The following is a 13,746-nucleotide window of genomic DNA, read 5'->3' as shown; positions in this document are numbered from 1 at the left end:
CCACCCAGGTGCCCCAAGGCAAAAGAGATTTATAGTACAAAGGCAACAGGAACAAGGATGTTATACTGGGCATTTGCTAATAGGTTAAAGCAGAGTTACTTTTATGGAGCAAAGGGAAGTTTTGGTGCAGGGTTAGGTAACTTGTGCTAAGCAGGCAAGCACTAACTAGTTGACCTAAGCCTTTCTTTTCTGGGAGGGCCAGGCATAGAAACTTAGTTAAGTTCTGCTTTGCTCATGTGGGGTTTCGCATGAGTGATTTCATCTATGGTTACTTTAACATACCTGAAACATAACATATCCAAAACCAAACTCATTGTCTTACCCTCTAAACCCAAACCTGCCCATTCTCTTATACGGTATTTGTCACTCTTGATTCCCTATAACCTACTCACACTTAATAAAACTAATTGTCAAGTTCTATTGATTACTGCTCCTAAATATTTCTAGAATCTAGCCCCACTATAATTCAGGTTTTAATCATCTGTGCCGGGTATACTATTCCTAATTAATATCCTCATCTTTAGTCTAGCCCCACCACTGCCACCACCACCTCAAATCTTGTCTCCACAAAGCTGTGAGAGTGATCTACGTAACATTCCCATGCCTAAAACACCACAGGATAAAGTCCAAGCTCCGTATTATGGTATATAAAACTCTCTGTTACCTAATATGCCTTCCTCTCCAATTTCATTTCCTGTTACACGCCACCCAGAGTGCATGAGTCATTTCACTATTATATAACTCTAACACCTGTTACATCACTTTGGTATACTGTAGGTGTCAATAATTGTTCATTGTACCAAACTAGAGCTCTGTAGACTTAAATACCGTAACACTATTTTTTCTAACTTTTCCTATGCAAAATTTCAAATATAGAAAAAAGTTGTAAGAATTGTATAGTAAACATAACCACATAACCACTACCTAGATTCTACAGTTATTGTTCTGTAGTAATTGCTTTATCATGTATCTGTCCACCAACCAATCCTTCTATCAATCCATCTTGTATTCTGATACACTTCAAAGTAAGTGTCTTCACCCCTTTAAGCCACTTTAGCATGCACAGCATTAACTACAGTTTAATATTTGTTTACAATATTCCCCTGTCCCCAAATATACATATAATGAAATGCACAGATATTAAGTATTCCATTATATTAGGGTGTCTCTGTGTTAAAAATAACATATAGGTACACCTGGGTGGCTCAGCCTGTTAACGATCACGATCTCAGGGTAGTGAAATCAAGCCCCACATCAGGCTCTGTGCTCAGCAGAGTCTGCTTGAGATTCTCTCCCTCTCCCTCTACCCTGGCCCCTGCTTGTGTGTGCGTTCTCTCATAAATAAAGATGTAAGTAAGTAAATCTTTAAATAAAAAACAACAGGGTGCCTGGTTGGCTCAATTCGTTAAGCGTCTGCCTTTGGCTCAAGTCATGATCCCAGGGTCCTGGGATCGAGGTCTGCATTAGGCTCCCTGCTTATCAGGGAGTCTGCTTCTCCCTCTTGCCTCTGCCTCTCCCTCATGCTTGTGCTCTCTCTCTCTCTAATAAATAAATAAAATCTTAAAAAGAAATAACAATCTATAATAATTTGAATATAATATCTATCTATATTTATCTATCAATCCGTCTCCATCCATCACCAGGGGACTTTTACCCAAACACTTTTCTTAAAGTTCATATTCTGCTCAGGCCTAAAGCTATTTTCTGGTTAAAGGAAAGAATGGCACTATTTTAAATCCCTGCTTATTTTAACCATTACTTAGCTTTAGGCCTCATGAGAATATGGACTTCAATTCTAAGAAAATTTTGTGGGTAGGGCAGCCCTGGTGGCTCAGTGGTTTAGTGCTGCCTTTGGCCCAGGGTGTGATCCTGGGGACCCGGGATCGATTCCCACATCGGGCTCCGTGCATGGAGCCTGCTTCTCCCGCTGCCTGTGTCTCTGCCTCTCTCTCTCTCTGTGTCTCATGAATAAATAAATAAAATCTTTGAAAAAAAAAAAGAAAATTCTGTGGGTAGAATCTACTGGGTAATATATAGAGGGATCCAGGGTATAAAGTTCTCTGATATTTTGAATTAGCATGCTGTCAAAACCTTTGTTACTACAATAGCTACAATTTTCTCAGATAATATAGTAATAGTGCCTATTTACAACTTCTCAAGAAAAGTTTATTCTTCAGACTTCCTTGTTCACATTCTCTTTTGTGGAAAACCTGAAAAGGGAATTATGTCCCATAACTTAATTTGAAGTAACTACCATCTGAAGAGTAATTATATTAATCTTCCTGAAAACAAAAAGTGTTGACAATTTGTACTTTGCAAAAGGAAGGCAATTCCACAATTGTGTAACTCCTCCTCACTTTTAAAGTTTATAGACCATCTTCACAATTATCTTAATAACCTGAGATGTCCTGCAATTTAATAGATTGTTCTCTGATATGGTACCTTTTGGAAGATTCTCCAGAACTATTTTTAGAAACACATTTAAACAGATCTTAACCAAGATATAGTTAAGAATCAACCATAGTGAAGAAAAAAACAAATCAGAAAATTCGCGGATAGGTAAAATGGCAAAATTTACATTATGTATATTTCACCACAATAAAAATAAAGAAAGAAATAAATAAAACCACTAGAGGTCTAGCGGGCTCCTGGAAGCCAAATCCTGGATCCTGGGAAGGATTTGTACTGACAAAAGCTGAAGAAAAGAATCTGAGTTCTCCATTAAACTTTAATAGATAAATTTGAAAGAAGTTAAACTTGGGTTTGCATGTTGGAATACATTTATAGGTATAGAGCATACCTCTTGTTCCCTACCACTGACTTTAGTCATAGACAAATAGGTAATAAATCACGTAGTCATATACCTATATTGTCTGGCCTGTACTATTCACTGGCATACTGTCTGGAAAAAATCTTAGAAATGCCAGAAACTCATTCTTTTAATGTAGAATTATGACAGATATACCAATCTGCTGTTTATATTGCTCTTTTGGCCCTTCTATCATTCAGGAAGGTTGATCCCAGCCAGAAGACAGCAGCAGTACAGATAGAACATTGAGTGTATCTGTGTGTGTCTCTATATTGTCAATATGTAAATATTGAGAATATATATACACACATTTACATATACATTTATATGTAATATAAATATATATACATACATATATTCATATACTCATATACTTACATGTATATTTATGTTATACATATATTTACATATAATATACATACATATATACATCAACATACTTACATATTGACAATCATCCTCATTAATAAAGAGCACCTTATATAATTATTACATATAATATATTTAAGTATGTAATTTCTAAAAGTGTGATAAAAGGAGCAATTTTTGTGCTCATCATGAAGTTGATTAATCTACTTGATGGATAACAACATTTTCAAATATTTGTTGAGATAGGATAAGTGCTATTCTCATCCTTCTTTCCTCCGAAGGATAATTTTTTTTATGTTTTTAAGCGTATCAACATATTACCTAAAGAGGAGAGTTAGATAAACTATTAGGTAGAAAACAAAAGTACCAACACAGCCATAATACAGTTATCAATTCTTCATAGACAAAGTCAATTTATCTTATCTTTAGTAGACCTATCTGCTTTCTTAAAGATTTGAGGCAGAGTTCACAAAATTATTTTACATGTAATATCTAAAATACAATTACACAAAGCAAAAATCAATTCAAACTTGCAAAATAAGAGATGTTTTTGAATATCTGGGCTGTTACATACAAATGAAAACAGAGTTTAGCTCTGAATTTGGGGAGACTAAGTCAAAAAAGGGAGATAGATCTACTCTGGGACACCTCATGGTAAAACAAAGAATGTGAAACAAACTTAGGGTCGCTGGAGGGGAAAGGGGAGGATGGGGGAAGTGAATGATGGGCATTAAGGAGGGCATGTGATGTGATGAGCACTGGGTATTATATATAACTAACAAATCACTAAATTCTACACCCAAAACCAATAATATACATTAACTATACTGAATTTAAATAACTTTTTTAAAAAGAAAGAATGCAGAATAAACAAACTACCTCAGTTCTAGTTTTGTTCCACTACATCCTCAGTGCCACAACCTCTTTGTACCTATTTCCTAAACTGCAAAATGGGAATAGTTATATCCAATAATATTACAGCACTGCTATGTCAAATTAAGTAATGTGAAAGCATTTTATAAACTACAAAACACCATTCATTATTATTGTCTTTACTGACTTGTTTGTTCAAAGTATGGAAATAGTAAATTCAACTGGATGGAAATATTTTCCTAGCACTGGACTCACTCAAGAATGCTTGTGATAGAAAACTAAACAGGTCTTCAAGTAGCGTTTTGAAAAAGAGATCCTATTCACATAGACGTTTTCATTATAAGCCTTCTGTAAAGGCTGAAATTATACTGAATCACAACTCAGTGAAGGCAGTTCTGTGGAAAGGTGAGAGGACATGTTTCAAGTACATTCCTTTCTGATGGTTTACTTAACAGAGCAAGTTGGAAAATTAGATAATTAGTTTATCTATTAACCTGTGTCTCTTAAGTATCAGAAGCCTCAAGCCAACCTTTGACAACCGCTAGATTATAGTTAATTTAAAATTTCATTTTATAGAAAGAGCATCAAGCACAATTCTGAAATACTGATTAAAAAGAAATCCATGGGGCACCTGGGTGACTCAGTCGGTTAAGCATCTGCCTTCAGTTTGGGTCATGATCTTGGGGTCCTGGGAAGGAGCCCCACATTGGGGCTCAGCAGAGAGTCTGATTCTCCCTCCCCCTCTGCCCCTTCCCCTGCTTGTGCTCTCTCTTACTCTCTCAAATAAATAAAATCTTGAAAGAAAGAAAGCCCTATATGATACCAAATATGCAAGAAGCAGAGTTAACAGTCAATAGTGAAACTTGAGTAACTGGACAACTTGCTCAAGAAAGCATGTCCTGGGGACATCTGCATTGGCTCAAGTCAGTTAAGCCTCTGACTTGGTTTTGCCTCAGGTCATGATCTCCTGTGTAGTGGGATGGAGCCCCAGGTGGGGAGTAGCGGGGGAGGGGTCCATGCTCAGCCGGGAGTCTGCTTAAAGATTCTTTCCCTCTGCCCCCCACCACATGTGCACTCTCTCTAAAATAAATAAATAATTTTTTTAAAAAAAGAGGAAAAAAGAATATATCCTGTCACACAGAAGTGGGCTTCTAGCATGGCTGTAAACAAGAGCCTTAAAGGATAGGAAAAGGCAATGATAGGAGTTGATCATAAAGTAGCCTGTGGAACACACGTTCCCTGTCACTACATTAAAAATCTGTAGTGAAAAAAAGCACTTCACAGAGAAATAAAAACTAAATTCTAATCTCAGTTCTTCCACTAACTGAGTAATTCTGGATAAAACACATAACATATATGAGCCTTGGTTTCCTTATCTGTAAAATGAAAGGACTGCAAATTAGGAAACTTTTTTCTGTCTCTAAAATAGTATACTTCTGGGATTTAATTACTGTTGAACCAAATCAGAAATGTTGAAAGAGACCGTGAGGGGAAACCTTATGTAAAATAATGAGATGATCACTTAGTATTTAAAAGAAGGTCTATATTAATTAAGTGAGGAACAGGCCAAAAATCCAGTTTGTATCAAAGCAAAGCTTCACTTGTTTACAGAATTTGCTTATAGAAGTCTATGTACATTTAAAAACAGTGGCCTGCGATCACTTAGGATTAGGTAACAGCAATAGGGTGTGACTTAGAAAAATGCACACAACTAGATGTTGAAATCAAATGAGGGTCTGGGGAAAACCCTTGCATTGCGGTAAGTTATTACGAGAATTAACATGTAGCCATTCAGTCAAGGGTGAGCACAATTTCCGCATAATAAGATGAAGATCATCCTCCATCGAAACGGTATTTCCTATTACCAAACAAAATCACCTCCTCTCAAACTAGGAAAGAAACAAAGCAAAGCTTCCACTTCTACAGTGTTTATCTAGAGACCTAAAAGTTCAAAGCTTTGTTCCAATAATTCTATTTCTGCAACTCTATCCAAGGAAATAATCCTAAACACAGAAAGAAAAAATTTCATGCCAAATAATGTCTACCACAAAAAAAAGTCATGTCTACCACTGAGTTGTTTATTAAAAAAAAGAAGAAATTGGGAACAACATAAATTTAACCAAAAAATAAGGAACAGTTTAGTAAAGCTATAGTATTTAATAGATTAAAACATTTAACCATTAAAAACAAAGACTGTGGAAACATTGAAAAAAGTGTTCACAGTGAGCAAAGCCCTCTAAAATATATAGAATTGTGTACATATATACATGTATGTACATAAAAAATATGATTTCAGCTACGTTTAAAAAAACAAAACTTGGGGAAAAAAAGAAACTGGAAGCAAACACATATTAAACCACAGTTTTATGTGACTGGTGGGAATAAGGGTAAATTTTTACTTTTCTGTGTTCCAAATTCCATTTAATGAATATACTTTATTTTAAATACTAATTAAATAACTGAGTATACAAAAATACATTATTTCATTAATCATCAAAATATTCCTCTAAGTTAAATAAGTACAAGTCAATGTTATTTAGCATGGAACACATTATCTTGGAAATCCTGGAAATGCCCTGAAGTAAGTCTTTTAAAAATAGGATGATTTTTTTAAGGAAACCCCTTCAAAGGAAAAGATTTTTTTAAGTCCTGGGAGATTCTTGAGAAGTTAATTCTGAGATTCCTACTTTTTAAAATGTAATTCTTAACATAAGATGCTATATATACATCAAGAATATGGCTGAACCAGATACTTCAAGTATGCAAAATCTGGCCTTCCAGCAACAATTATAACTGGATATTAGGAAAATGAAGTAATTTACCTAGGATCTCTGCCAATTAGTGAACAAGACCAAAAGCTAAATCCAGGTATTTTGATGACCATTCTACTGATGTAGGATATAGACTTTTGATACAGTAGTTTATAAGCCAAGAATTGGAACTTATGTTTTTTAAAATGCGGTGCTTTCAACATTTTTTTGTTTTAAAATTCAAAGCTACCTAAAACCCCTGAACTTGCCAGCACACACACACAAGCCTCAGGCAATATTAAATTACTCATTCTCTTGTTACCTGTTTTTCCAGGTTAGGTTTTTTTTTTTTTTTTTAATTTTGTGTACATCAGAATCAACAGACACATGCATACATACATGCTTCCCTTACTTGCCAACCCCATACCTGTTTTCTTCTAGAAATGACAAATTTCTGAAAAGCTCCTCTTACTAAAAGGAACTTTCAAATATAAATAAGGAATAACTTTACACTCATAAATGACTCCAATTATGTTAGTTTAAGTACTAATCACAATCTCCTTTACCTTCTAACTCTAAGTAGATTATCTCCAAACTTTCAAAAATGTCCCCACTATACTGTTTTTCAAATAATATCATTCACCTCAGGTATTATGTTTAAACATCTTCCAACTTTCAGAATCCTATCATAAAATTATCTATACTTAATGGGGTTGGAGGCAAGAGGGTGAAAGAAAGTAAAAAATGGGAAATGAATGAAGTCTTTGCATCTCTTTGGAACTTCATAAAATTTTATGAAGGGCTTAGAAAACCATGATCTTTTCTATGAAATATACCTCAAGAGCCACTTAAAAATACTCAGTAAAACACCAAAATGAAGAAATACATGCTACATCAGACTTTTGAGAACAGACACTGTTATAAAATCAAATAGGTAATAGAACCACAAATGACGATCCACAGTTTGCAACTTTTCATTGCAGGAGCCTTCACATACTCCCAAATTTCAATTAACATCCTACCCTTCCCTTCTTTGCCTTTTATGCTTCATATGTTATTTGTCTTTGCTGAATTTTATTAGCACTGTATCAATATTTTAACAGTAAGATAAATACACAGTTCTTATGGACATATATTTGAGTGCATTTTAAACTATTTGTTTCAATATATTTGAGTGCATTTTAAACTATTTTATTTTGTTTCAATATTTTATGATATTTAAATTAAAATATTAACGATAGTTAATTATTGTTTGTTCTCTACTTCAACATGATTTTAATTGTTTTTATTTGTTTACTTTCAGGAAATTGGAGATGGTGGTTCTCTCAGAATGGTTCACTTTGGCTTGGTGTAAACAATAAGAAACTTTCTTTTTACTTAAAAAAAAAAACCTCTATTTTTCACATCTAAACTTTTTCATGGCATGATACAGATTAAAATCTCCCTATACAGATTAAAAAGAGGAAAGACAGTATGAGTTATTTAAGAGTTTTAAACTCAAAGTATTCCCACAGTAAACTTTTATTACTTTCAAAAACATGTAGTGTAACAGCAGTGAACCTAAGTAAAAGTCCTTAATTTATTTTCAATAATGTAAAATTTTGGAAGTTTCTTAAATTGTACATTATTAAGCGCTTAAAAAGTAAAATATTTAAACTTGGTTCTCTCAAGTATTTTAAACATTTCTTGTGATCTTGTTTACATTATTAATTTGCATTATGAATAAGATAATTATTAAGCAAAAATTTCCACTCAGACCCATTGTTGGGAGATAATTTTCTATGGGTCTCTTGAATTTTTGCCATGAGGCAAACAATGCCCCTTGGAGCCAGATACCATCTCCCTCTGAAGCACAAGTCAGGCATGCTTACTGCCAATTGAAAAGCTTTGTTTTCTTTTTTGTTAAGATTTTATTGGTAAGTAATCTCTATGTCCAATGTGGGGCTCAAACTTACTACCCCAAGATCAAGAGTTGCATGCTCCCCTGACCAAGCCAGTCAGACTTCCCACCCACTTGAAAAGATTTAAAGCTCCCTGAGCTCAGAGTTCCTATCTTTTACATAGCCCACTGAGTGTGCAGGTATCCTCAGACCCTCTTTATATCACCCTGTGGCAATGTGCTTGGAAATCAATGCCCCCCACCAAAAATTGACACTCCAGCTGTTATTACTATGAGTAATAAACTGTCTTTTGTTTCTGACTCTGGAGTCTCATGTCTCCTACCAGCATGAAACTGTTAACTTCGTAACTTGTTAGCTTACAAGTACAGTAAAACTCTCAAACCCTTCACAGTTCTTGACACCCATTCATTAGCAGATAGCATGTATTTTACAACATTAAATGTCTATAATAATCAACATCTTTTTCAAATGTCATACATGAGGTAAATTATATATTTAAACATTATAGTTAAAAGTTAATTAGATTGAAGGCTTTTATACTTCAGATTTTTCTCTCTGCTTCCTATTCATCTGTACCTCTACCAGACGGTATGACGAAGAAAGGAAGTAAAACTCAAATTAGATTTTTCAGTTTGCTACTGCTCTGGAAAAGATGTAGTAATACATAGTATCTGAGCCATACTAAAAAGAGATGTAGAGTTACCAGCAAATTTTCATTTTACTATTCCTGTCCTTTATCACAGTAATCAAAAGTTAACCAATGTTTTTAAAGAAAAAATTTATTGAGAAAGATATGGTTCTGTCAAGATTCTAACACTTTCTCCAGATTTTCTAGTAAATAGTCATTAACCAAAAATACAAACCACATTTCCTGATCCTACCATATCCTTTTATTCATTTCACCACTGTCTTCCACAACGACGTGAGAGACTGGTAGAAAAGTTCAGTTTTATTTCTAGGTCTTATGTGAGTAGACACAGTCTATGCTAAATAGATATAGTCTATGCAAAAAATTAAAAATGTAAATGAAGCAGCAAGATTAAATATACATATAAATAAAACTATTTTGTCCTAAATAATGATAATGATAGTAAGTTTGCCAGTTACCTAAATGAAAACTAAATAAGTTTAATTCTTAGATAAATTACCCATTTTCCCCACTTCACATGCCTCTGGAAAAATTACCTCAAATATATAGAAAACCAAGTGTAGATGGTAGTAAGACTATATTATACAAGAGATACTTGACTACGTCCATCTATAAATGTTGTGTTTTCCAAACACTGTGAACCTGGGAAGTTTGCTAATTAATTATTCCAATACATTAATATTCCTGCTCAGCAACAAACTGAAAGGACTACGAATGAGCTACCACTACAGCTCTAAAGTGAGAACACTGGCATAGACAAGAACAGCTAGGTAGCACCTGTGCACTGAGAGGTTCAGTTTCTCCTTCAGGAATAGATCTGTGAGCTTTTTTGACTATTCTTCAAAATTCTCAGATCTCAAGTAATTTCCACAATAATTCATATTGCCTATGACACTGCCTTTTACTAAAATAAACTGCATTTGCAATAACTATCTCCTAATGGTTTTGGTTCATTAAAAAGCCAAATAATCCAAACTAATATTTTCCTTTTTTCTTACTATCTATATAATAGTAAACATAAGAATTATTAAATTTGCAAGTAATATTATATTCTAAAACTATATTAATTATATTATTTAAAATATATAAAGATAGACACACAGATCAATGGAATGGTAAGCCCAGAAATATACCCTTATATATATAATCAAATGATTTTCCATAAGAATACTATGACTATTCAAAGAACAGTCTTCAACAAATGGTGCTGGGAAAACTGGATATCCACATGCCAAACAATGAAGTTGAACCTTTATCTTGCACCAGACAAAAAAACCAACTCAAAATGGATCGAAGACCTAAACATTATATAAATTCGGTCTTAACATAACTCTTAGAAGGAAACATGGGGGAAAAGTTCATTAGGCTGGATTTGGCCATGATTTCTTGGATATGACACCAAAAATCCAGACAACAAAAGTAAAAATAAATTAAATAGAACAACATCAATATTTAAAACTTTGGAACTCAAAAGATACTATCAACAGAGTGAGAAAGTAACCTATGCAATAGGAGAAAATATTTGCCAATCATGTAGCTGGTAAGAACTTCTACAACAGCAATAAAAAAAAAAGCCCTATTAAAAATGGGCAAAGAACTTAAATAGACATTTTTCTAAATGTTAGTAAATGGCCAATAATCACATGAAAAGATATTCAACATCATTAATTATTAGAGAAGTGCAAATCAAAACTAGAATGAGATACTATTTCACCACATTAGAATGACTATTGTTAAAAAAAAAAACATGGGATCCCTGGGTGGCGCAGCGGTTTAGCGCCGGCCTTTGGCCCAGGGCGCGATCCTGGAGACCCGGGATCGAATCCCACATCGGGCTCCCGGTGCATGGAGCCTGCTTCTCCCTCTGCCTATGTCTCTGCCTCTCTCTCTCTCTCTGTGTGACTACCATAAATAAATAAAAATTAAAAAAAAAAAAAAGTGTCAGCAAGGATAGAAAAAACTGGAATCCCCGTGAATTCTTGATTATAATATAAAATGGTGCAGCTACTTTGGAAAACGTACAGTGGTTCCTCAAAAAATTAAAAATAAAATTGCCATACAGCAATTCCACATCTGGCATATACCCAAAAGAATATAAAGCAGAGATTCAAATATTTGTACACCCCTGTTCAAAGCAGAATTATTCACAATAGCCAAAAGATGGAAATAACCAAGGTATCAAATAAAGTATGAATAAATGAACAAAATGTGGTGTATATATACAGTAGCATGTTCAGTCTTAATGTTGATACATGACACAACATGGATGAACCTTGAAGACATTATGCTAAGTGAAATAAGCCAGTGAAATGCTGTGTGAGTCTACTTATATGAGGTATCTGGAGTAGTCAGATTCACAGAAGCAGAAAATAGACTGTGGTTGCCAGGGGCTGGGAGGTAGGGAAACCAAGAACTGTTTTAACAGGTATGGAGTTTCGGTTTCGAGATAAAAAAGTCTTGAAGATTGGTAACACAAAAATGTGAATATCCTTAATACTACCAAACTGTACACTTAAAACTGGTTACAATGATAAATTTTATGTTTATGTGTATTTTATCACAATTTTTTAAATAAGCACATATGAGGCACCTAGGTGGCTCAGTCCATTAAGTGTCCAACTCTTGATCTCAGCTCAGGTCTTTATCTCAGGAGTGTGAGCTTAGCATGGAATCTATTTTAAATTTACATATATGTAACACAGAGTTTTATCTTATTATATGAACTTGAAGGCTCTAAAAGAAGTACATTGAGATTGGTTGTCTCCTTAAAATAATTTCAAAAAAGAGCAAAATTTCAGAAGTACCAAAATTTTTCTAAATTTTAATAACTTAGAAGTATAAGCCTAGTTAAGTAACATCAATTTGCGTTTTTAAAAAGTCATGGGGATTGAAACACAATTCTTTAAAATCTCACATTTTGGAGAGTTTGGGAAGACAGTGAAATAGAATTCTGAAATCACCTCCTTCCATGAACACATCAAGTTTGCAACTACATATAGTGTAACTCACTCTAAAAATTACCTAAAGACTAACAGACTAGCTCTTCCACAGCTAAAGATAAGGGGAGGGCGGAAGCCACATCAAGAAAGGTAGAAGGGATAGAGACATGGCTAGTAATCAAAACCCTGGTGCAGTGACCCACAAGCAAGTAGGATATCAAAAGTGTAGAGCTCCTCCCTAAGCAAGTAGGATATCAAAAGTGTAGAGCAAGGGGACCAAGCTCCACATCAGTTATTTCCTACCCTGGGCATCTGTGCTGGTAGGACAAGCCCCCATAATGTCTGACTTTGAAAATGAGCAGGGCTTAACTTCAGGGGCTTTGAAAATCAGCAGAGAGCTTGACTCCAGGAGACCCAAGGGCTACAGAACTAAGATTCCACTCTTAAAGAACCAGCAAGCTGTAGCATTCATGCTAACACCCAGTACAGAGATAGGAATTTGAAAAGCACCTGGGTTCTACATGAAATCTGTTGAGGAAATTTGTTGACTAATTTTAGGCCACATGCTGGAGGGGCAGGGATTAATAATAACGTGCTTAGGAATGGAATTGCTAGTGAACATCATTATTATTGCCCCTCTCCATCCTAGCTAGCCCAACACTAGTGAGAGACAGTACTGACAATCTCTATCTAACTTGCTAGCACTGGTTACCTAGCTCCAACATTCCCCCACAAGACCCACCCCATCTTACCTGCCCACCCCAACAGGCACCCCTCCAAAATGTCTCCTGACCCAGTATGGAGGGCCAGCACCATTGGCCAGCAAGTCTACAACAGTTATAGCAGAGACTGTCAGCCAGCTATGCCAGAGGCTAATCCCACCAACCAGTACCACCTCAGCGGCAGCAGGCAGGCCTCTCTACCATCTGTGCCAGGGAACTGCCCTGCTGATAGGCACACCCAATCATTGCAGTCAGCCAAACTGGGAGCCAGTCCCCCTCTCCCAGACCCTGCCATCAGAAAGCCCACAATACTTGTGGGCCAGTCATAACAGGAGGATGCATGTGGCTCACAAAGGAGACACTCCTGAAGCACCTGGTTCTGGTGCAGTGGATTGCATATCTGGGTACCCCGGACACCCTGTACGTGAGGTCACTATTTTCAAGGCCAAGAGACATAGCTAATCTACATAATACACAGAAACAAACACAGATAATCAGACAAAATAAACACAGAAGAATACAGTCTAAACAATAGAATAAGACAAAACATAGTAAAAGAACTGAACAAAACGTAGGTAAGCATTCTACTGATAAAGAGTTTGAAGTAGTGTTTGTAAGATGCTTACCAGATTTGAGAGAGGAGTGGATGAATTCAGTGACAACATCAACAAAGATATAAAATATTAATAAGAAAAACAGTAAGGGAGAACTGAGTGACCGAGGCTGCAAACGAG

The 13,746-nt window shown here is 35.3% G+C and overlaps 1 protein-coding gene across 8 annotated transcripts in view; it reads left to right on the top strand.

The window, feature by feature from the left end:
• WDPCP (WD repeat containing planar cell polarity effector) overlaps window positions 1-9,001 on the top strand; it is a 426,161-nt gene extending 417,160 nt beyond the window's left edge. For all 8 annotated transcript variants that reach the window (XM_077915604.1, XM_077915602.1, XM_077915603.1 and 5 more), the window contains one exon: window positions 8,105-9,001. In XM_077915604.1, the coding sequence (XP_077771730.1) occupies window positions 8,105-8,155 (51 nt within the window). In that variant the 3' untranslated portion in view covers window positions 8,156-9,001. The remainder of the gene's footprint in view (window positions 1-8,104) is intronic.
• The last annotated feature ends 4,745 nt before the right edge of the window (window positions 9,002-13,746 follow it).

The sequence above is a fragment of the Canis aureus genome, chromosome 11 (assembly GCF_053574225.1).
Source record: "Canis aureus isolate CA01 chromosome 11, VMU_Caureus_v.1.0, whole genome shotgun sequence".
Taxonomy (NCBI): domain Eukaryota; kingdom Metazoa; phylum Chordata; class Mammalia; order Carnivora; family Canidae; genus Canis; species Canis aureus.
Note: the sequence above shows the minus strand (reverse complement) of the source record. Positions and strands in the feature narration are given on the sequence as shown.